The sequence below is a fragment of the Typopeltis vanoorti genome, chromosome 4, assembly GCF_054136105.1.
Source record: "Typopeltis vanoorti isolate ZY-2024b chromosome 4, IOZ_Tvanoo_1.0, whole genome shotgun sequence".
Taxonomy (NCBI): domain Eukaryota; kingdom Metazoa; phylum Arthropoda; class Arachnida; order Uropygi; family Thelyphonidae; genus Typopeltis; species Typopeltis vanoorti.
Window position 1 is genome coordinate 12,993,811 of NC_143552.1, and position 24,827 is coordinate 13,018,637.

A 24,827-nucleotide genomic window follows, 5' to 3' on the forward strand; every position below is an offset into this window, starting at 1 on the left:
ACGCAGCTAATTTAGTGTCCCGCCTAATTTCTCTCTCATTCCATATGAACTTATTCAATTGACTTCCTACCATACCAGCTTTGTTGATTCCGTTGTCTATTCCCATATTTAATTTACCATCTTCACTAAAAATTTTGCCTAAGTAGGCAAAATGTTTTACTTATTCCACAGGTTCTCCATTCACAACGCAGTTGACGTTTTCAACGATTCTGCCTATTTTCATTGTCTTTGTCTTTTTATTGCTGACCTTCATACCATATCTATTACAACAGTTATTCAATTTAGTCAGGGAATCTTGCAGACTTGTAGCGGATTTATTGATCAGTATAACATCGTCCGCATAAAGCAAAGACGATTAGCCTTGTATTTATGTTGAATAATATGGCTACTCATTTTCCCTGATTGTCGTTGCCTGAATATAACATTTTGTATTTATTGCTCAGAAAGATCTCACCAGTTTTTGTCTTTTTTTGTTTCAGTCACCCCTATTATGTCGATCTGGTACTTATCTAATTCCTCAGCTAGCTCCATTTATGTCCATTCAGGCTTCTTATGTTGATAGTACCAATCTTAAACTCTGGTGATGTTGAGTTGGGATGTTTTTAAACATCTCTATTTAAGTTCTGTCCATTTGGAAAGGCATATGAGAAGGTGCCAAGAGAGAAGCTATTCAATACGCTACAGTTATACGGTGTCAAGGGGCATTATATCAAGCAATACTTGATCTGCATTTGAGTTGTAAGTCAGCAGTTAGAACTGAAGGAAGTACAGGAAGATGGTTTAATGTTAAATCACATGTGAGACAAGGATGTACATTATCCCTGCTGTTATTATCTATATGGATCACATTATGAAGGAAAGTGGTATTAAACTTGATATCAAAATTGGAGATGTTAATGTCAGCTCCTTGCTTTATGTGGACGATGTTGTACTTCTAAATAAATCCGCTACAAGTCTGCAAGATTCTCTGACTAAATTGAATAACTGTTGTAATAGATATGGTATGAAGGTCAGCAATAAAAAGACAAAGACAATGAAAATAGGCAGAATCATTGAAAATGTCAACTGTGTTGTGAATGGAGAACCAGTGGAACAAGTAAAATATTTCAGCTAACTTAGGCACGATTTTTAGTGAAGATGGTAAATTAAATATAGAAATTGACAACAGAATCAAAGCTGGTATGGTAGGAAGTCAATTGAATAAATTCATATGGAATAAGAGAGAAATTAGTCGGAACACTAAATTAGCTGTATACAAGACAGTGTTCAAACCAGTCTTAATTTATGGATCTGAGAGCTAGGTCAGAAGTAAAACACTTCACCAAAGACTAGAGACCGCAGATATGAGAGTCCTGAGAAAGATTAGAGGTGTGAACAGATGGCATCAATGGCAATATCATATTAAAAACGAGGATATTACGAAAGAACTTGACATTGTCAGCATCCAGGAATGCGCTAACAGAGCTAATCTCAGGTGGTATGGTCACTTAAACAGAATGGGCGAGAAAAGATTAGCAAAACAAGTGTTCTCTGCCAGGTTGGCAGCAAAATGATCCAGAGGCAGACCAAAGATATAGGTGGATTGATATGGTACAAACTGCCTTAGATGACAGAAATATAAGATCTGATAATGTTGAAGTCTTGACAAGTAACAGACTGATTTGGAAGAAAATTGTAGATAGGAAGTTAGTAATGATGTAAATTTTTTTCATGTAGTACTATCATATCCTGTACACCCCTTGAGGGTACATGGCAGGAATTTGATGATGACGATGTAAATACTTTCAGATACTTGGTATGTGATTTATCATGCGAAGTAAATGACATAATAAATAATATATTTAAGCCATCCCTAATACAAAAACACACCAGAATCAGACTATATAATGTCTTGTCAAAACCAACTCTACTATACAGAAGCAAAACATGGACCATAAAAAGGAAAGATGAAAAACGAATTCAAAGAACAGAAATTAAGTTTCTCAGAAAAAGAGGTGGATATACCAAGTGGGACCATAAAACAAATGAAGAAATTTTACAATCCCTGAAAATAAAACCAATTAATTACTACATAAGACAGTATAAACAAAAATGACTAGAATATTTAAATCAAATGGACAACAGCAGACTAACTACCAAAAATATGATACAGATACAAAATAAGTGGAAAAAGAAGAATCGGAAGACCAAGAAAGAGATAGCATGAGACTGGAGAAGGCCACTTGGCCTAAAATCCATGTTATCAAGAAGAAGAAAAGAAAAACAATGTCCAAAGAAAAACTCGACAAAGGAGTTTGTATTCATATTCATCCAAAAGGATGGATGGATGAGGAAGGGATGAAGTTATGGATAAAGAAGGTGTGGTCCAGACGTCCTGGCAGTTTACATCAGAAATCTGCTTTGTTAGTATTGGATCAATTTAGATGCCATAAAACCTAAGCAGTTAAGAATGAACTTTGCAAAATGAAAACAATCCCAGGAGGACTCACCTCTGTGCTTCAATGTTTAAATGTATCAATAAACAATTCATGGATGCAATCTCCAAATTTTGAGGAAACATCTACAGGTAGGAGAAAGAAGGCCACAATTTTGCTGGTATGCGAATGTAAAGAGTTCATGGAATGAAGTGAAACCCTAAATTATTATAAAATCTTTACAAGTGTGGCATTAGTAACACTCTCGATGGTAAAGATGACTCATTATTTTAAGACAGTGATGAGTCGGGTCCTGATGAAGTTCAAAAAATTTTGAGAGTGAAGATGAATAAAGATTTAAAAATATAAACAAAATACTTTTTATAAATTTTATTAATATTATATATATGTGTGATTTTTTATCTAATAAATGGATAATACATGTATTAAAATTTAAAATAAAAAAAATTTATATTAATAATTTGATGCATAATTTGTGTGTCTTATATGTCCAATATAACGGTGTGTCATATAAGGCGAAAAACAAATCCGGTAATTTTATATATATTTTTTACATAGTCTGGAAACCATGCTATTGAGACGAAACACGGAAGTTTTTTTTTTCAATCCACTAAAGGCCTCCACTAACTAAGTGGGAGTAGTGGTTTCACACTGGGCAATAAAATTCACCTGCCATCTAAACAGAATCACAAACTTCCATACCAACAGGGGTGGAGTGGGGTGGGGGATAAGCTAATCATCACTTGGCCAACCAAGCCAGTAATTTACGTTACTTTAATTTTACTAAGGAATTAATGACTAATTGGTGTTTATTTATGATAACTTAAGAATGTGAAAATTTCAGTTATGATGTAACAAGAGAAGAAATAAAAACCCTGTATAGATAACTAAGTAAGCAAGCTTGTTCCTAAGCAGATATCATTAAGAGCCTTTGAAAATAACAAATACAAAAAACAAAAGGAAAGAAAAACGTGCTTGCATCCAAGTGAAAAATATAGCCGAAATTGTTTGTTGATTTAAATTAAAAAAAAAAAAAAAAGGGGGGAATTTTATTACAGTTATGATATGATAAAATAAGGTTAAGTAAAGTAAAGACGATTAGTCATAGGATTTTGTATGTGAGAGGCTAGTTTTTACACTTGAAATAAGAGACTAAAGATTCGAGTTAATTCTTAGAAAATTTTGGAAAGGGGATTAATTTAGTATAGATGACAGAGGTTAGCTTAAACAAAAACCAAAGCTCAAGGTCATAATTCCCGAATCGAGACTTCGTCATGTGCACAAGGACCGCATGATGTTTTGGCAGAAAAATGCCACTCTAAGTGGTCAGTAAAATCGACTCCAGTAAGTGGGGGGGGGGGGGGAGAAAAGAAATTGAAGAAGGTGCTGGTAGGGGTCATCGTATAAAAGGGTTAGGAACCACCCAACGAGGCTTTTTTCCAGAGTTTTTCTTCACGAGTCTTTGTATACTCACACGGTTTTCTCTGTCCGATACAATAAGGAAACAGTGTGCGGGATTTTGCAAGGAGATGTGCTTTGCATTATGGGATACTAAGGAAAGTGATGAGAACTTAGTCCACCTTTGCCATGAGTTGCCCCAGTCCTGAAGATACTTCAGGTGCAAACTTTGTTTGCGTACACTTCGATAAAGGATTAAACTAAATATATAATTTATAGTCTAACCAAGTGGGAAAAAACTTCCAGTGAGTAAATTAATACTTACCAATCAACCAAGTATAAGTCTGGACTTAAGTTGTGCTTTACAAAATGATTATGTAGCTTTGGCAAATTTTCTCTGAAGTACTCTTCATAAACAGAATAATATGTATTCATCTAAAATAAGAGAAACAAAAAATATCTCACATTAGAAATACTGACATTTAATGAGACTGAATTTGTTAAAATATACACACATTTTTACGTTGACTTATTTATCCCATGGAAACACATCAAACATTTAAAATTTGAAGCAAATCATGTTTTTATAAATGAGTTAAATGATACCTAGAAAGCCAAAAATTAATGTAAAACGAGAAGCTACAACAGATAAGAACTATCCATTTTTCAATAAAAAAAAAAGAAAAAAAAAAGCTAAATCTAGTCTAACACAAGTTCATTATTAGTTGCCTGTCCAGATGCTTAATTTGTAATTAATGTCAGAAGAAATTTAATACCTTGGAAAATACAAGAAAAATTATGCTGTAAGGTACAAAAATTAGCAAAATACAACATGAGAAAAATCAGATCTTTGCAAAGATGTAAACAAAACAGAACAAAACAAAAATTTAAGTAGTTTATTTTGCCTAACTCATTTTTCATTTAAAAGCTCTGTGCTTGCATAAAATTATTATTATTATTATTGTGACACCTCCAGGGAGTCCAAAGACTCTTTGAGGGAGAGTGTACCAACAGAATCGAACGATTGAAACTCCTTCCAACTACTAACTGCGCTCAAACTTGCTTAACTTTTGTGAGCCATTAGTAGCAGAGGCTCTACCAATCGACCAACCTTTGCTGGCAAATGTAATGAATGAAGCATGAAACATCAACAGACATCATATTCCTATTGTTAAGCATTCTTAGACATGTAGAATATCTGCAAGTTCTCAGATAATACAAGATGTCTCATAAGTTCCAAAATATTTCAATAATTCATAAAAATCAGAAAAATCTATATATAAGAGTGTGGTTTGCACAAAAGTGAATCGCAAGGATGGGGATTTATTTTTTTTTTGGTAGAGAGAAAAAAATTAGTTCAAAATTTCACCGATAGAGGAGACTGTAGTGCTGGCAGCTTGTAGTGAATGCGTGCGAATTCCTAGTCACTATGGCAACCAGAATTGTTTCTGTGAAAAGAAAATTTGTTACTGTAAAATTTGGATAAGGCACTGTTAGTGAATTTGTTCTACGTAAGTGGGCAATTGGTAGCAGAAGTTTTACGAAAGTTTCGAATGCAGAAAAGAATGAAGAAAATTTGAGGTCCTATCACTTCTGCCAGACTACAGTCGCTAATAGGACGTTTCGAGAAAACTGGAAATTTGTCAAGATTGCCCTCAAACATGCAGACCACTGTTATCCGAAGCCAGTACCAGTGTGGTATCGCAAATGAATGCTCTAGCGGCACAATCAACAAGCAGTGCACGGGAAGCTGCAAGAATCACAGGCATAGTGAAAACGTCCATATTTTACATCCTTCATGGTGTGTAAGCATCACACCACTAATGTAAGCATTTGCACAGTATGCATCATACTTTGCTTGGAACTCATTTACATCATGGCACCCACAACAGACTCCGGCAAACTATTCCACTCACTCACAACTCTCCAAGTAAAAAACCTAGTTCTAACACCCTTACTAACTACACTCTTACTCAGTTTGCACAGATGGTACCTAGTTCTCTCACCACCACATCTGTTCTGAAAAATTTCCTCTGAATTAATCTTGTTAAAACCTCTCAAGTAATTTGAATGTAGTCATATCAGTAAGTAATCATATCACCCCTTTTCCAACTTTCAGCCAGTTTCTATAATCCACAAAACTTCAACCAGTTCTCATAACGTTCATTCCATAGACCTGCTATCATCTTGGTCACTCACCTCCGGATCCTCTCTACCACCTCCCGATAACCAAAAAACCCCGACTTCCAGATCTGCTCAATGTAGTCAAGATGAGGTTTTATCAAAGCTCAATAAAGAGGAACAATAACCTGCTTGTCTCTGCTCGTCAAATTATTCTTCAATAACCAAATGATCTGATGAGCTACTTTAGCCACTTTTGCTATGTGCCCCCAAAACTTTAACTCCCTGTCAACTAACACTCCCAAGTCTCTGGCTTCGTCAATTTCCTGAAGTATGGTTCCACCAATGTAGTATACTGCTGATAATCTTTTAACCCCAAAATGCATAACCTTGCACTTTGCCACATTAAACTGACATCCCCCCTCTCCTTAGCCCAGTCTGCCAATCTATTCAAATCATCCCGCAAAATTTTGGCATCACATGTATTAACTACTGCTCAACACAACTTTGCATCATCGACAAATAACCGAACAGTTACTCTCAGATCCTTCCCTATATCATTAATGAACAAATTAAATAGCAGTGGTCCAAGAACAGAACCCTGTGGCACATCACTAGTCACAGGCCTTCTTTTGGACTCTACTCTTGAATAAACTACTCTCTGATATCTCTCTATCAACCACCCTCCTTATCCATCCCCATGTGCTGCAGTTTTTGATTAGAATTCCATAATCTTCAATTATTTCCAACAGCAGTACATAATTTTTTTATTATCAATAATGGAGGATCTTCCTGAACATGGTGCATCTTCAAGTGATTCATCACCAGAAACAAATGTTTTAAATCATTTCTGGGCAATATGTTCTGCTACTGCATCTTTTCCAAATGATATACACATATCTTACAGGATGCTTCTGAAGACCTTGAGTTTAAATTCGCAAAGCAAACAAGGCCCAAATTACACCAGGTTCAAAGTCACAGAAAAAGAGTACACACAAAATTAGAGCACACCGATTGACTGATGCATATCTGTGCCTTATGATACACATAAAATTGTGCTCTACAAACCACATAAAAAAAAAAATTTAAAAAAAAAAAAAGTCATTGCAGTGAACTCTACCAAAAACCACATGAACTTTTTTTGGTTACCTGATAACAGCTATGCAGCTATTAATTCATACACCGAACATCAATCTAGCAACTGCTGGCTATTATTATTACCCTTGCTTTTTCTCAAAAAAAATAAAATAAAATAAAATATATATATATATGTAAATCAGTTTTTTACCTTGGGAATAATGTATATTAGGATTGCCAATTAATTTTATACACTTGGTTATTTTACTCCTAATCCCAAGTAAGCAAACAGTTAAGTTTGCACCTGAATGTAGTTCAAGTCTAAAGGTGGTGCAACACCAGGGCAACTCATTGTAAAGGTGGGTAAAGCTCTGATCACTATTCTTAGTATTTTCCATAATGTAAAGTACATCTCACTAAGAGATGTATACTGCAATACATTATGGGAGGGGTCACTACCCAGACTGGTTTCAACCTTTTTTGAGGTCTCCTCAGTGAGTAGCTACACCCTAAATACCAAGGTTTTAGTAATACAGAGCCTTATCAACTTTACCTATATAAGTTGCTACAAGGTGATTTTTATTTTGAAAGAATCTCTGGAGGAGATATAGATGTAAATCAGTTTTTTACCTTGGGAATAATGTATATTAGGGTTATCAATTAATGTAAAGCACATCTCTTAGTGAGATGTGCTTTACATTATGGAAAATACTAAGAATAGTGATCAGATCTTTACCCACCTTTACAATGAGTTGCCTTAGTGTTGCACCACCTTTAGACTTGAACTATGTTCAGACGCAAACTTAACTGTTTGCTTACTTGGGATTAGGAGTAAAATAACCAAGTGTATAAAAATAATTGGTAACCCTAATATATATATATATATATAATATAAAATCCTACATTAAAGCCTATATAAGTGCTTTTTATTTGAAGGGAATTAGCTGATACATAGGTTACAGAGTTTTTCATCCCATAAGACAGACCAATTGGTAGGAAATTAATGCAATACACACACGATACATTATGCAGTCAGAATTATATGCTCTATTAGTTTTCTATGTTACTTGGATAGTGATAAGAGAGTAACACATAAGAGGAAGATGACATCAGATATAACTGCAATTTCTTCCCATTCACGTGCCATCTCCTACCTTAGTGGTTGACTACCATGATGTGACTCATGGTTAACTACAGGCATAATGACATGTGGTGAGGACCCCATCTCTTACACATATTGTCGTAAGTATTCATGGCTGTAATCCGTGTGTGTGTTCAACGGGGCTATTTTGCCTTTTTTGACTATAACCATAAATAAATAATTGTTCAACTTTTATGCTGATTGCTTTCAGTTGGTATAAAGGATTTGCTACATAAATGTTGTCAATTCCCCTAATTCATCATTCTTCAATTTCTTGATATGCACCATCATAGGGTGTACAGGCTACTATGACAACACTATTTGATTAAGTTTACATTATTCCTAATCCTATAATCAACAATTTTCCTCCAAATTACTCTTTATCAGCATTCCAATATTGTTGTATCTAATATTTTAAGGACTTGAAAGTATTGTTAAAGGTAGTGAAAGAAAAGAGTGACAGAGTTAGAATGGTGAGTGTGTTGCCACGATATGACAGAGAGGAGTTTAGACGGAGGGCCATAATTGCAAATGATATTATGCGCAGGTTATGCAGACAGTGTGGTGTGGAATTCATGGACGTGTGGAATGAGCTTGATGGGCAAAAGGATTTATACAAGATGGATGGCCTGCATTTGAATGGATTTGGTGTGTGGAGACTGGAAAAAGTGTTGCTGAATGAAGTGAAAATGGATGTGCAGAACCAGGGAAACTAGAACTACCAAGGAGGGGGGGGTGGATATGTGGACATCAGTGAGACAGTTGAGTGTAAGAATGTATGTAACGTACCCGAGCCAGTACTAAGGACAAAAAATGGGAATGGGATATTTAGAATAACGCATCAAAATAGGGGTGGGACAAAGGGATCACTGCATTTCATGTATACTAATGCCAGGAGTATTAGGAACAAGAAGGAAGAATTTTTGGCCTTGATTGGCTCTTCCTGGCCCCAGGTTATTGGCATTAGTGAAACATGGCTGACGGAAGATGATATAGTTAGTGGGATAGCATGTGTAAGTTATAGTGTGTTTAGGAGGGACAGAGAGAATAAAATGGGGAAAGGGGTGTTATTGATGATAGCTGATGAACTGCAGCCAAGGAGAATTGAAGTTGTATCGCAGGATAGTGAAAAGAGCTCATTTGAGGCTATTTGGCGTGAGATTGAGACTGGCAGAATAAAATATACAGTTGGGTGCTGCTATAGACCAGGTGATGGAATAGATGGTGGAGATAGTATGCATAAACAAATTGATGAAATGAGTAGAAGGAGGGTAATTATTATAGGGGATTTCAACTATGGTAACACTGATTGGAAGGAGGAGAGGACATGTGAGGAAGGAAATGGATTTTATTCAATTATTAAGGGATAACTATCTGAGACAGCATGTAATTGAAAATACTAGGGGTGTGAGAGTGCTTGACCTGGTAATAGCAACTCAGAATTTGACTGTAATGAATATGACCATGTTGCCACCTATTTGTGAGAGTGATCATAAGGTCTTGACCTGGGAGGTGGCTAAAGGTGTGGAATTTTTGATTAAGACAGGGTATGTGTGGAATTACCATGCTGGCAAGTATGACAAGTTTAGGAGACTGCTTAGATCAGTGCCATGGCATGTACAACTGCAAGGGCTGGATGTCGATAGAGCATGGGAAGTGGTCAAGGAGCATTTACAGGAGGTTATGGCTGATTGTATAACTAGGGTCCGAATAGTAAAACAAGTAGGGGTTAAATGGATGAATAACACCATTAAGCTTCAGCTGCAAAAAAAGAAACAACTGTGGAGGGAATTTAAAGAAAGGGGGAGACCTGCAGGCACACGAACGGTATAAAGTGCAGGCCATAAGGGTAACGAGTGTGGTAAAAAAAAGCAAAAGCGGATTATGAAAGGAAACTAGCTATGCAAGCTAAAGAGAATCCCAGTTCTTTCAATATGCTGCAAGCAAAAAAAAAAAAAAAAAACTGTACACGGCAAAATGATTTTAAGGAATGACAATGGTAAGGAGGTCACTGAATCAGTCGATATAGTGGAGTTACTGAGCGAGCACTTTGCAAAAGTATATCATCCAGGTGGTGACATTGAAAAAATAAAGGAACCATTAGTTTATACGGGAATTGTGATGAATGAAGTGGAGGTGAATAGTCTATTACAGAACCTTAATGCGAACACATCTGTGGGATTGGATGGTATACCGGCACAGGTCTTGCGTGAAGCGGCTAAGGAATTATCAGTGCCCTTGACCATGTTGTTTAATCTGAGTCTCTGATCTGGTTTAGTCCCAAAGGTGTGGAAAGAGTGGAAAATAGTTTCACTGCATAAAGGAGGATCCACGACTACGGTTGCAAATTACCGACCGATCAGCATATCAGGAGTCGTTAAGGTCTTGGAGAAAGTAGTCAAGGGAAAAATACAGGAATAAATTGATGAAAATGAGATACTGTAATGAGACAGCATGGCTTTGTGAAGGGTAGATCATGCCTCAGTAACTTTCTCAAGTTTTATAACAAGGTGACGGCTGAACTGGATAAGGGTAATGGGTTTACAGTGATACTGCTGGACCTAGCAAAGGCGTTGGACAGGATACCACATGGAATTAATTTTAATCCGTAAACTACAACATGTGGGAATGGATATAGGGTTGGCGAGATGGATAGGTGGGTGGTTGATGGAGAGATATCAAAGAGTAATTTATTCAGGAGAAGAGTCCAAAAGACTGCCTGTGACTAGTGGCATGCCGCAGGGTTCTGTTCTTGGACCACTGCTGTTTAATTTGTTCATTTGTTAGCTGATGATGCAAAGTTGGGTAGGGCGATAGTGAATGCAGAAGATGTCAAAATCTTGCAGGATGACTTGGATAGATTGGAGTTCTGGGATAAGAAGAATGGTTGTCAATTTAATGTGACAAAATGTAAGGTTATGCATTTTGAGGTGAAAAGATTAGCAGCAGTATACCACATTGGTGGAACTGTACTCCAGGAGATTGATGAGGCCAGGGACTTGGGTGTGTTGGTGGATAGGGAGATGAAGTTTAGGGGGCACATTGCAAAAGTAGCTAAATCAGCTCATCAAGTCACTTGGTTGTTGAAAAATACCTTGGCAAGAAGAGAAAAGCAAGTTATTGTACCTCATCTCAACTACTGTGCCCAGATTTGGTCACCTAGGTTCCTTCTTGATGGGGAGGAGGTGGAGAGGATCCAGAGACGAGTGACTAAGATGATAGCCGGTCTATGGAATGAACCATATGAGAACAGGTTGAAGAATTGTGGATTGCAGAAATTAGTTGATATGCAGAAAAGGGGGGATATGATTGAGACATTCAAATTGCTAAAGGGTTTCTATAGGATTAATTCAGAGGATTTTTTGAGATCACGACTGGTGGTGGGAGAACTAGGGGACACCTATGGAAGCTGGGCAAGAGTGTGGTTAGCAGGGGGTGTTAGAGTGGGTTCTTTACTTTTAGAGTGGTAAATGAGTGGAATAAGCTGCCAGAGTCTGTTGTGGGTGGGGTGGTATGACGGTGAGTGAGTTCAAGGCAAGGCAAGGTATAAGGGATACTGTGAGAATGTCATATAGTTGTGTGGACATGATGTTTAGGGCCTCTCTCGATGAGTAAGGACTCCCTGGAGTCGCCCGTAATAATAATAATAATAATATTTTGATCTTCTAAGGCACATTTGACTGAATCAATCCAGATAGATCTTGGTCTTCGAGTCTTTTTCCTGTCATCTTGGTATCAAACACCTGTGATAATCTTTCCTCTTCCATTCGGTTTAAGTGACCATACCACTCTAGATCAGTTCTGCTCACATGAGTGCTAACAATATGTTCACTCCTAATATTTTCATTTTAATATAATTCTGCCATTGACACATCTATTCACTCCCCTAACCTTTCTCAGAACCAGTGGCATAGCAAGGGGGGGGGACGTCCGCCCCGGGTGGCACTTTTTTTTGGGTATCACATGAGACAATTTTATTTGTTGCCGATTGTTTTATTTATGTTAACTTAGTAATTTTTATTACTTAATTAATAATTAGTTTTTAACAACTATACTTACAACTAAAATAAATAAAATATAAATATAACAAAACCATTACATATCTCTATTATACTATAATCCAAATTCTTAAAAATAAAACAATAAAACGCATGGCAAGGCTATTGCTTATACTGTGGTGGCTGCTTCTCAGCAGCTGGCACCACACAGTCAGTACACATTTGCGAAAACGTATTTTTATTTTTATTTTTTTATTTCTTCTTCTAATTTTGTGTATAACTAAAGCCATCAACAGGATTTTAGAGCCCAGTGGTTCCCTATTATATTAGGGTTTTTGCTTGACCCTTTTGATGCATTTATGCAGTGTATAAAAATTAATAAACATGATTCCATTTTTATCCTAAACATGCTAAAATGCCTGATTCAGCATTAGTTTTTTTTTAATCTGTTACAGATTTATATTATTTGGCTCGTTATCGAAACCGCTGAAAAAATATTTATATTCTTTATGTATGGTTAGTCTAGAGCAGGGGTGGACAACCCTTCACATGCCTGCCAAACGTGGCACGCCAACGACTTTTCCGGCACTTAACCCAGGGCTCATCTTAAAAAATAATTAAATAAAAAAATACATTTCAAACATCTTCGCTGGCTTGTATATTTTAAATTAATATAATACAATTTTATTAAGTACAGCAATACCAAATAAAAATGAAATAAATAAGCAAACCCTACCAACTGTTTGAGTAATAATAGGTAATAAGAAAATTAGAAACAAACATCCTATTTCCAAGCCATCTATATCTCTGCAATATACTGATGTACAAGTTTCGTCCAGTTCAGTTGCATCATTCGTCAGGCATCCAAATGAGGTGTGACTCCTTTACCATCATTTGATATATCTTTTCATGTTTCGTCAAGAACGTATCCATTTCCTAAAGTCTGTATATATATGGATTTGTATTTTATTAAATCGCAAGTCATTAAAATATGGATTGGAAGTATTTATTGTCAATTAATATGTTTAACTTATTAGATATAAAAACAAATTTCCTTTACATTGCCATAAACATACCGTATTTACTCAAACATAATTCGAACTTTTTTCCCCCAAAAAAATTAAAGCTAAAAATCGTGATGCAATATATATGTGGGGATTTTCAGAAATTAACATTTTCAGTTTTTTTCGTAAAATCCACGCACATCTTGCACCGCGATTGCAATTGCTATTTCCTACCTAGACAGCAGTTTCCTTGTGTGCATCCTACCCAAATAGCACCATCTTCTTTCCCATTATTTCAAGCAAAAATTACCAGTAATTTACAAGACTTGAGATACTTAATGAACAATCCCTCAAGAATGGCTAATGAACAGACAGCAATGGTACTAGGCCAGTAAAGATATAGCGGCTATGAAGATGTTCATATGACTGGTGCGGTACTAACAAAAGATCACGCGTCAAAGATAAAAGCCAGCAGACAATTTTTGAATTGAAATGCTAATTCTCTTCAACCAAATTCAATATCTGAAAGTGCCATAACAATATTCACTATATATTTATTAGCTTTAACACCTTTTTACAAATTTTAGTACTTTCCGTTGATTTTTATTGTTGCTTTGAATTTGAGCTGGGGGGGGGGGGGGGAAGAGACTGCAGCACATTTAGTTTTTAGTGTTTGCTGGTGGTTTTGCTTGTGGCTAAATAGCATAGTTTTGGGGGGACATGCAATTGATTAGTTAGTGCCATTTTTATCCCAGATGTCTCTAATTGCACTATTTGTTGCGAAATATAATACACAGACTGGAAATGTCTGTACCTTATTCAGTGATACAATAAAACGACCTGTTTTAATTGTGTCTGCAGTCATTATTGGCTACTGGGGAGGAGCGTAGTTTGCCACGGGAAGCGTCACTATCACGATTCAACTTTTTCTTTTTCCTGTGCGAGGAATATGAGAAAATTTTCAATTTCTTTTTTCTCAAAGTAAAATCAGGGGTGCGAATTATACGCGAAGGTGAGTTACATTCCAGTAAATACGGCAAGTTATTTTTAAAGCTATGTGAAATAATTTTTGTCAGTGTCTATATGTCTCTGTCCATTTTTACACCCCATAATCTGATTTTTATTAAAATTAAGAACTGTATGAATAAAGCAATTATTTAATTGCTTTCTTATATATATATATATATATATATATATATATTTGTTTCCTGCTCTTTACAGATTGAGCAGAATGTCACCACCACCAGCAAAGAAACATAGGCATTCAAATGAAAAGGATATTAGACAATTTAAAGAATACTGGACTGAAAAATGTGGCATGATTAAGAAAGATAAAGCATTATGCATTTTATGTTCCGAATCAGCTGTTTGTAAGTGTCTGTAAAGAGACATTTTGAAACTGTTCAGAAGAAATTAAGTAAAAAAAGTGAGCAAGAACAAAGAGAATTAATTTCTTGTGAACTGAGCAAGACAAAAAAAAAATAGTTCGATACTTTGATGAACTTTATTTCAGGTAGGCCTAATTCCAACTTAGTTGCTGTTAGTTTTGAAGTTCCAAAAGTTATTACCCAATGTGGAAAACCACTCAGTGATGGGGAGTATATCAGGGAAGCATGGCTAGAACATGCTCCATTCCTTTTTGACAATATTTCAGAAAAGGTAAAAATTATTCAATGCATTAAAGAATTGCCTGAGTAGAAAAACAATTAAGAATAGAATATTTAAGTTGGAAGGGAATGCAGCAGAGCAATTAACAAAAGATTTGGCTTCATGTAAGTTCATTTCTATTTGTGTGGATGAGAGCACAGACATTACATCATCAACTAGGCTGGCAATCTTTGCTCGATTTTGTAGGGATGATGAAGTATGCAAAGAGATGATTAACCTTGTACCACTACCTGAGCATATGTGGGGTTGAAATATGTAAAGCAGTCAGGAATGAATTATCTATTCAGCAAATTGATATTTCAAAAGTGGTATCCATCACAACAGATGGTGTGCCCAGCATGATTGGTAAGGAAGCAGAATTTGTAAATCAGTTTGCAAAACATGTTGGTCATCCACTAATAGTTTTTCATTGCATCCTACATGAGAATTTATGTGCAAACGCTGGCCTAAAGGAACTTGAAGTGATGCAAACAGTAACCAAGGTTGTTAATTACATTTCTGCACTTACTTTGAATAAAATACAATTTCAGAATCTATTGAATGAAGTGGATTCGGTGTACAAAGGACTAATAATGTACCAATGTTTGTTGGCTTAGTCGAGGTCTTGTTCAAAAACAATTTGTTGAATGCCTGGATGAGATAAATCACTTTTTGACTAATCAACAAATGTCTTATAAAGAAATGTATGACATAGTGTGGGTTTGTCAACTCATGTTTATTACAGACTTTTGCGAACATTTAAATGACTTGAACCTCAAACAACAGGACACGAAAACATCTTCAAATAAACTTGCAGATGTTTTCATGGATAAATATGGATGATTTTGAAATGCAGTTCATTGATTTTCGAAGTAGCTCAATTTGGAGGCAGAAATTTGTTGACCTCAGAGTTGACTTGGAAAATATTGAAAAGGAGTGATTAGAGACAGGAGTAACAGAGAGAAGTGCAGAAAAAGAGGTACTAAGAACTTGGAATGCTATTCCCGAAACTTTTGTATGTTTAAAAACCATTGCAACATCATTATTATCAATTTTTATATCTACATATTCTTGTGAATCATTGTTCTCAGTGATGAACTTTGTTAAGCCTCGTAACAGGAGTAGCCTTACAGATGAAACTAGTAGCACATACATATCTCTAAAGGTTGCAAAATATAAACCTGATATAAATTAATCGTCATTAATGATGCAGCAGCAGCAAAAGTCTCATTGATACTAAATAAATAAAATGTCTGCTATTTTTCTTTACTTTTGATTTGATGTAAATCAAATCAAAACCATTTTTGCTAAAAATGGTAAAGATTAACTTCTGTTTAATATATTATGTATTACTCGTAAGGGATTAAGAAGTAATACAATTATATTTTTAATTTTTTTTATTGTGCTTTCGTCAAGTAAAATGATTATGAGATTGTGCACTGCAATATATTGGGAAAAACTTGGATAAACTTATGTCTGATTGATCTTTATATAAAATCAGAATTATTGTTTACTCTTTTCCTGATGTTAAAAATTGAGTCTTTAAATTGTGCATCTTTATATGGCAGCTAGAATTACCCTTAAATACAAATAAAAATTATTCATGCTATCAACAGGGTAGAAGGACTTTTAAGTATAAATTCCATCACTAATTTTTATATTCATTCAATCTTTACAATAATCACTCTTACAATATTCTTTGATTTTACCATTCTAGTGTGATTTTTGATTATTTGAAAAGGCCTTCCCAATACTTAAAAGACCAAATAATATGTTCCCTAAAATTTCGGTTGGCACGTGAGAAAATTTTGCATCAAAGATTTCACAATTTTGGCATGCACAAGTTGCCTACCCCTGGTCTAGATTTAAACAAATCTATCATACTGCTGCACGTTTGGGAGTTTAAGGCGATCAGGGTGATGTGGCAAAAACGCCAGCCAGTCTTACCAGCGGTGACAGTGCCTAAGCCTCAGATTGTCAAAAATGCTATGTCTCTTTGATTTTTTTAGTATTTTTGGTGTGTATTGAAAAGGGCGGAAAACTCTAGCTACACCACTGCTTAGAACACTCACATTTAGTCGCTAATCCAGGGACATAGTCCTAAAATAAATAGTGCCAGGGCACCTTGGAAACAAAAATCCAGAGCACGAAGTCCAACATTATTATTACTATAGCTGCTTCTTTGAAATAAGCAATTAATGCTATATATGCATTCCATACTGCAGACACAGATCTAAAACATAGCAGATGCCACAGGAACAATGAATTTTATATGTTCTTGTGGCATCTGCTACGTAGGCCAGACGAGAAAATCAGGGGAAATTCGTACAAACAAACACCAAAAAAGACGTGCAAAAAAGGAGAGAACACAAATCAGGCCAAGCATCCCACACAACTTCCATCGGCCATAATGTACTCTGGCATAAAACGAACATGTCTTATATTGAAAAAAACTGTTTCACAAGGAAATTTAAAGAAGATGCAAATATGCTTAGAATTCCAATGCAATGCAACAAAAACCAGGGCCTAATTCTACACCAAGTTTGGTCAGCAATGATAAAAAATATACCTAAATCAGACCTCGGACAGTGTGAACGTGAACAACATCCAGCATTATTCAAACTTAGCATGCACAGATTCTGCATTCGGATTTTTTAATTTAATGATGTGATGCAATATATATGTGGGGATTTTCAGAAATTAACATTTTCAGTTTTTTTCGTAAAATCCACGCACATCTTGCACCGCGATTGCAATTGCTATTTCCTACCTAGACAGCAGTTTCCTTGTGTGCATCCTACCCAAATAGCACCATCTTCTTTCCCATTATTTCAAGCAAAAATTACCAGTAATTTACAAGACTTGAGATACTTAATGAACAATCCCTCAAGAATGGCTAATGAACAGACAGCAATGGTACTAGGCCAGTAAAGATATAGCGGCTATGAAGATGTTCATATGACTGGTGCGGTACTAACAAAAGATCACGCGTCAAAGATAAAAGCCAGCAGACAATTTTTGAATTGAAATGCTAATTCTCTTCAACCAAATTCAATATCTGAAAGTGCCATAACAATATTCACTATATATTTATTAGCTTTAACACCTTTTTACAAATTTTAGTACTTTCCGTTGATTTTTATTGTTGCTTTGAATTTGAGCTGGGGGGGGGGGGGGAAGAGACTGCAGCACATTTAGTTTTTAGTGTTTGCTGGTGGTTTTGCTTGTGGCTAAATAGCATAGTTTTGGGGGGACATGCAATTGATTAGTTAGTGCCATTTTTATCCCAGATGTCTCTAATTGCACTATTTGTTGCGAAATATAATACACAGACTGGAAATGTCTGTACCTTATTCAGTGATACAATAAAACGACCTGTTTTAATTGTGTCTGCAGTCATTATTGGCTACTGGGGAGGAGCGTAGTTTGCCACGGGAAGCGTCACTATCACGATTCAACTTTTTCTTTTTCCTGTGCGAGGAATATGAGAAAATTTTCAATTTCTTTTTTCTCAAAGTAAAATCAGGGGTGCGAATTATACGCGAAGGTGAGTTACATTCCAGTAAATACGGCAAGTTATTTTTAAAGCTATGTGAAATAATTTTTGTCAGTGTCTATATGTCTCTGTCCATTTTTACACCCCATAATCTGATTTTTATTAAAATTAAGAACTGTATGAATAAAGCAATTATTTAATTGCTTTCTTATATATATATATATATATATATATATATATATATTTGTTTCCTGCTCTTTACAGATTGAGCAGAATGTCACCACCACCAGCAAAGAAACATAGGCATTCAAATGAAAAGGATATTAGACAATTTAAAGAATACTGGACTGAAAAATGTGGCATGATTAAGAAAGATAAAGCATTATGCATTTTATGTTCCGAATCAGCTGTTTGTAAGTGTCTGTAAAGAGACATTTTGAAACTGTTCAGAAGAAATTAAGTAAAAAAAGTGAGCAAGAACAAAGAGAATTAATTTCTTGTGAACTGAGCAAGACAAAAAAAAAATAGTTCGATACTTTGATGAACTTTATTTCAGGTAGGCCTAATTCCAACTTAGTTGCTGTTAGTTTTGAAGTTCCAAAAGTTATTACCCAATGTGGAAAACCACTCAGTGATGGGGAGTATATCAGGGAAGCATGGCTAGAACATGCTCCATTCCTTTTTGACAATATTTCAGAAAAGGTAAAAATTATTCAATGCATTAAAGAATTGCCTGAGTAGAAAAACAATTAAGAATAGAATATTTAAGTTGGAAGGGAATGCAGCAGAGCAATTAACAAAAGATTTGGCTTCATGTAAGTTCATTTCTATTTGTGTGGATGAGAGCACAGACATTACATCATCAACTAGGCTGGCAATCTTTGCTCGATTTTGTAGGGATGATGAAGTATGCAAAGAGATGATTAACCTTGTACCACTACCTGAGCATATGTGGGGTTGAAATATGTAAAGCAGTCAGGAATGAATTATCTATTCAGCAAATTGATATTTCAAAAGTGGTATCCATCACAACAGATGGTGTGCCCAGCATGATTGGTAAGGAAGCAGAATTTGTAAATCAGTTTGCAAAACATGTTGGTCATCCACTAATAGTTTTTCATTGCATCCTACATGAGAATTTATGTGCAAACGCTGGCCTAAAGGAACTTGAAGTGATGCAAACAGTAACCAAGGTTGTTAATTACATTTCTGCACTTACTTTGAATAAAATACAATTTCAGAATCTATTGAATGAAGTGGATTCGGTGTACAAAGGACTAATAATGTACCAATGTTTGTTGGCTTAGTCGAGGTCTTGTTCAAAAACAATTTGTTGAATGCCTGGATGAGATAAATCACTTTTTGACTAATCAACAAATGTCTTATAAAGAAATGTATGACATAGTGTGGGTTTGTCAACTCATGTTTATTACAGACTTTTGCGAACATTTAAATGACTTGAACCTCAAACAACAGGACACGAAAACATCTTCAAATAAACTTGCAGATGTTTTCATGGATAAATATGGATGATTTTGAAATGCAGTTCATTGATTTTCGAAGTAGCTCAATTTGGAGGCAGAAATTTGTTGACCTCAGAGTTGACTTGGAAAATATTGAAAAGGAGTGATTAGAGACAGGAGTAACAGAGAGAAGTGCAGAAAAAGAGGTACTAAGAACTTGGAATGCTATTCCCGAAACTTTTGTATGTTTAAAAACCATTGCAACATCATTATTATCAATTTTTATATCTACATATTCTTGTGAATCATTGTTCTCAGTGATGAACTTTGTTAAGCCTCGTAACAGGAGTAGCCTTACAGATGAAACTAGTAGCACATACATATCTCTAAAGGTTGCAAAATATAAACCTGATATAAATTAATCGTCATTAATGATGCAGCAGCAGCAAAAGTCTCATTGATACTAAATAAATAAAATGTCTGCTATTTTTCTTTACTTTTGATTTGATGTAAATCAAATCAAAACCATTTTTGCTAAAAATGGTAAAGATTAACTTCTGTTTAATATATTATGTATTACTCGTAAGGGATTAAGAAGTAATACAATTATATTTTTAATTTTTTTTATTGTGCTTTCGTCAAGTAAAATGATTATGAGATTGTGCACTGCAATATATTGGGAAAAACTTGGATAAACTTATGTCTGATTGATCTTTATATAAAATCAGAATTATTGTTTACTCTTTTCCTGATGTTAAAAATTGAGTCTTTAAATTGTGCATCTTTATATGGCAGCTAGAATTACCCTTAAATACAAATAAAAATTATTCATGCTATCAACAGGGTAGAAGGACTTTTAAGTATAAATTCCATCACTAATTTTTATATTCATTCAATCTTTACAATAATCACTCTTACAATATTCTTTGATTTTACCATTCTAGTGTGATTTTTGATTATTTGAAAAGGCCTTCCCAATACTTAAAAGACCAAATAATATGTTCCCTAAAATTTCGGTTGGCACGTGAGAAAATTTTGCATCAAAGATTTCACAATTTTGGCATGCACAAGTTGCCTACCCCTGGTCTAGATTTAAACAAATCTATCATACTGCTGCACGTTTGGGAGTTTAAGGCGATCAGGGTGATGTGGCAAAAACGCCAGCCAGTCTTACCAGCGGTGACAGTGCCTAAGCCTCAGATTGTCAAAAATGCTATGTCTCTTTGATTTTTTTAGTATTTTTGGTGTGTATTGAAAAGGGCGGAAAACTCTAGCTACACCACTGCTTAGAACACTCACATTTAGTCGCTAATCCAGGGACATAGTCCTAAAATAAATAGTGCCAGGGCACCTTGGAAACAAAAATCCAGAGCACGAAGTCCAACATTATTATTACTATAGCTGCTTCTTTGAAATAAGCAATTAATGCTATATATGCATTCCATACTGCAGACACAGATCTAAAACATAGCAGATGCCACAGGAACAATGAATTTTATATGTTCTTGTGGCATCTGCTACGTAGGCCAGACGAGAAAATCAGGGGAAATTCGTACAAACAAACACCAAAAAAGACGTGCAAAAAAGGAGAGAACACAAATCAGGCCAAGCATCCCACACAACTTCCATCGGCCATAATGTACTCTGGCATAAAACGAACATGTCTTATATTGAAAAAAACTGTTTCACAAGGAAATTTAAAGAAGATGCAAATATGCTTAGAATTCCAATGCAATGCAACAAAAACCAGGGCCTAATTCTACACCAAGTTTGGTCAGCAATGATAAAAAATATACCTAAATCAGACCTCGGACAGTGTGAACGTGAACAACATCCAGCATTATTCAAACTTAGCATGCACAGATTCTGCATTCGGATTTTTTAATTTAATGATGTGATGCAATATATATGTGGGGATTTTCAGAAATTAACATTTTCAGTTTTTTTCGTAAAATCCACGCACATCTTGCACCGCGATTGCAATTGCTATTTCCTACCTAGACAGCAGTTTCCTTGTGTGCATCCTACCCAAATAGCACCATCTTCTTTCCCATTATTTCAAGCAAAAATTACCAGTAATTTACAAGACTTGAGATACTTAATGAACAATCCCTCAAGAATGGCTAATGAACAGACAGCAATGGTACTAGGCCAGTAAAGATATAGCGGCTATGAAGATGTTCATATGACTGGTGCGGTACTAACAAAAGATCACGCGTCAAAGATAAAAGCCAGCAGACAATTTTTGAATTGAAATGCTAATTCTCTTCAACCAAATTCAATATCTGAAAGTGCCATAACAATATTCACTATATATTTATTAGCTTTAACACCTTTTTACAAATTTTAGTACTTTCCGTTGATTTTTATTGTTGCTTTGAATTTGAGCTGGGGGGGGGGGAAGAGACTGCAGCACATTTAGTTTTTAGTGTTTGCTGGTGGTTTTGCTTGTGGCTAAATAGCATAGTTTTGGGGGGACATGCGATTGATTAGTTAGTGCCATTTTTATCCCAGATGTCTCTAATTGCACTATTTGTTGCGAAATATAATACACAGACTGGAAATGTCTGTACCTTATTCAGTGATACAATAAAACGACCTGTTTTAATTGTGTCTGCAGTCATTATTGGCTACTGGGGAGGAGCGTAGTTTGCCACGGGAAGCGTCACTATCACGATTCAACTTTTTCTTTTTCCTGTGCGAGGAATATGAGAAAATTTTCAATTTCTTTTTTCTCAAAGTAAAATCAGGGGTGCGAATTATACGCGAAGGTGAGTTACATTCCAGTAAATACGGCAAGTTATTTTTAAAGCTATGTGAAATAATTTTTGTCAGTGTCTATATGTCTCTGTCCATTTTTACACCCCATAATCTGATTTTTATTAAAATTAAGAACTGTATGAATAAAGCAATTATTTAATTGCTTTCTTATATATATATATATATATATATATATATATATATATATATATATTTGTTTCCTGCTCTTTACAGATTGAGCAGAATGTCACCACCACCAGCAAAGAAACATAGGCATTCAAATGAAAAGGATATTAGACAATTTAAAGAATACTGGACTGAAAAATGTGGCATGATTAAGAAAGATAAAGCATTATGCATTTTATGTTCCGAATCAGCTGTTTGTAAGTGTCTGTAAAGAGACATTTTGAAACTGTTCAGAAGAAATTAAGTAAAAAAAGTGAGCAAGAACAAAGAGAATTAATTTCTTGTGAACTGAGCAAGACAAAAAAAAAATAGTTCGATACTTTGATGAACTTTATTTCAGGTAGGCCTAATTCCAACTTAGTTGCTGTTAGTTTTGAAGTTCCAAAAGTTATTACCCAATGTGGAAAACCACTCAGTGATGGGGAGTATATCAGGGAAGCATGGCTAGAACATGCTCCATTCCTTTTTGACAATATTTCAGAAAAGGTAAAAATTATTCAATGCATTAAAGAATTGCCTGAGTAGAAAAACAATTAAGAATAGAATATTTAAGTTGGAAGGGAATGCAGCAGAGCAATTAACAAAAGATTTGGCTTCATGTAAGTTCATTTCTATTTGTGTGGATGAGAGCACAGACATTACATCATCAACTAGGCTGGCAATCTTTGCTCGATTTTGTAGGGATGATGAAGTATGCAAAGAGATGATTAACCTTGTACCACTACCTGAGCATATGTGGGGTTGAAATATGTAAAGCAGTCAGGAATGAATTATCTATTCAGCAAATTGATATTTCAAAAGTGGTATCCATCACAACAGATGGTGTGCCCAGCATGATTGGTAAGGAAGCAGAATTTGTAAATCAGTTTGCAAAACATGTTGGTCATCCACTAATAGTTTTTCATTGCATCCTACATGAGAATTTATGTGCAAACGCTGGCCTAAAGGAACTTGAAGTGATGCAAACAGTAACCAAGGTTGTTAATTACATTTCTGCACTTACTTTGAATAAAATACAATTTCAGAATCTATTGAATGAAGTGGATTCGGTGTACAAAGGACTAATAATGTACCAATGTTTGTTGGCTTAGTCGAGGTCTTGTTCAAAAACAATTTGTTGAATGCCTGGATGAGATAAATCACTTTTTGACTAATCAACAAATGTCTTATAAAGAAATGTATGACATAGTGTGGGTTTGTCAACTCATGTTTATTACAGACTTTTGCGAACATTTAAATGACTTGAACCTCAAACAACAGGACACGAAAACATCTTCAAATAAACTTGCAGATGTTTTCATGGATAAATATGGATGATTTTGAAATGCAGTTCATTGATTTTCGAAGTAGCTCAATTTGGAGGCAGAAATTTGTTGACCTCAGAGTTGACTTGGAAAATATTGAAAAGGAGTGATTAGAGACAGGAGTAACAGAGAGAAGTGCAGAAAAAGAGGTACTAAGAACTTGGAATGCTATTCCCGAAACTTTTGTATGTTTAAAAACCATTGCAACATCATTATTATCAATTTTTATATCTACATATTCTTGTGAATCATTGTTCTCAGTGATGAACTTTGTTAAGCCTCGTAACAGGAGTAGCCTTACAGATGAAACTAGTAGCACATACATATCTCTAAAGGTTGCAAAATATAAACCTGATATAAATTAATCGTCATTAATGATGCAGCAGCAGCAAAAGTCTCATTGATACTAAATAAATAAAATGTCTGCTATTTTTCTTTACTTTTGATTTGATGTAAATCAAATCAAAACCATTTTTGCTAAAAATGGTAAAGATTAACTTCTGTTTAATATATTATGTATTACTCGTAAGGGATTAAGAAGTAATACAATTATATTTTTAATTTTTTTTATTGTGCTTTCGTCAAGTAAAATGATTATGAGATTGTGCACTGCAATATATTGGGAAAAACTTGGATAAACTTATGTCTGATTGATCTTTATATAAAATCAGAATTATTGTTTACTCTTTTCCTGATGTTAAAAATTGAGTCTTTAAATTGTGCATCTTTATATGGCAGCTAGAATTACCCTTAAATACAAATAAAAATTATTCATGCTATCAACAGGGTAGAAGGAC

At 35.0% G+C, this 24,827-nt stretch overlaps 1 protein-coding gene across 2 annotated transcripts in view; it reads right to left on the minus strand.

Annotated features, from left to right (window-relative positions):
- LOC150107113 (TBC1 domain family member 12-like) overlaps positions 1-24,827 on the minus strand; it is a 223,581-nt gene that overhangs the window by 37,561 nt on the left and 161,193 nt on the right. For both annotated transcript variants that reach the window (XM_090391005.1, XM_090391004.1), the window contains exon 10: positions 4,159-4,268. In XM_090391005.1, coding sequence (XP_090247131.1) covers positions 4,159-4,268 — 110 coding nt within the window. The remainder of the gene's footprint in view (positions 1-4,158; positions 4,269-24,827) is intronic.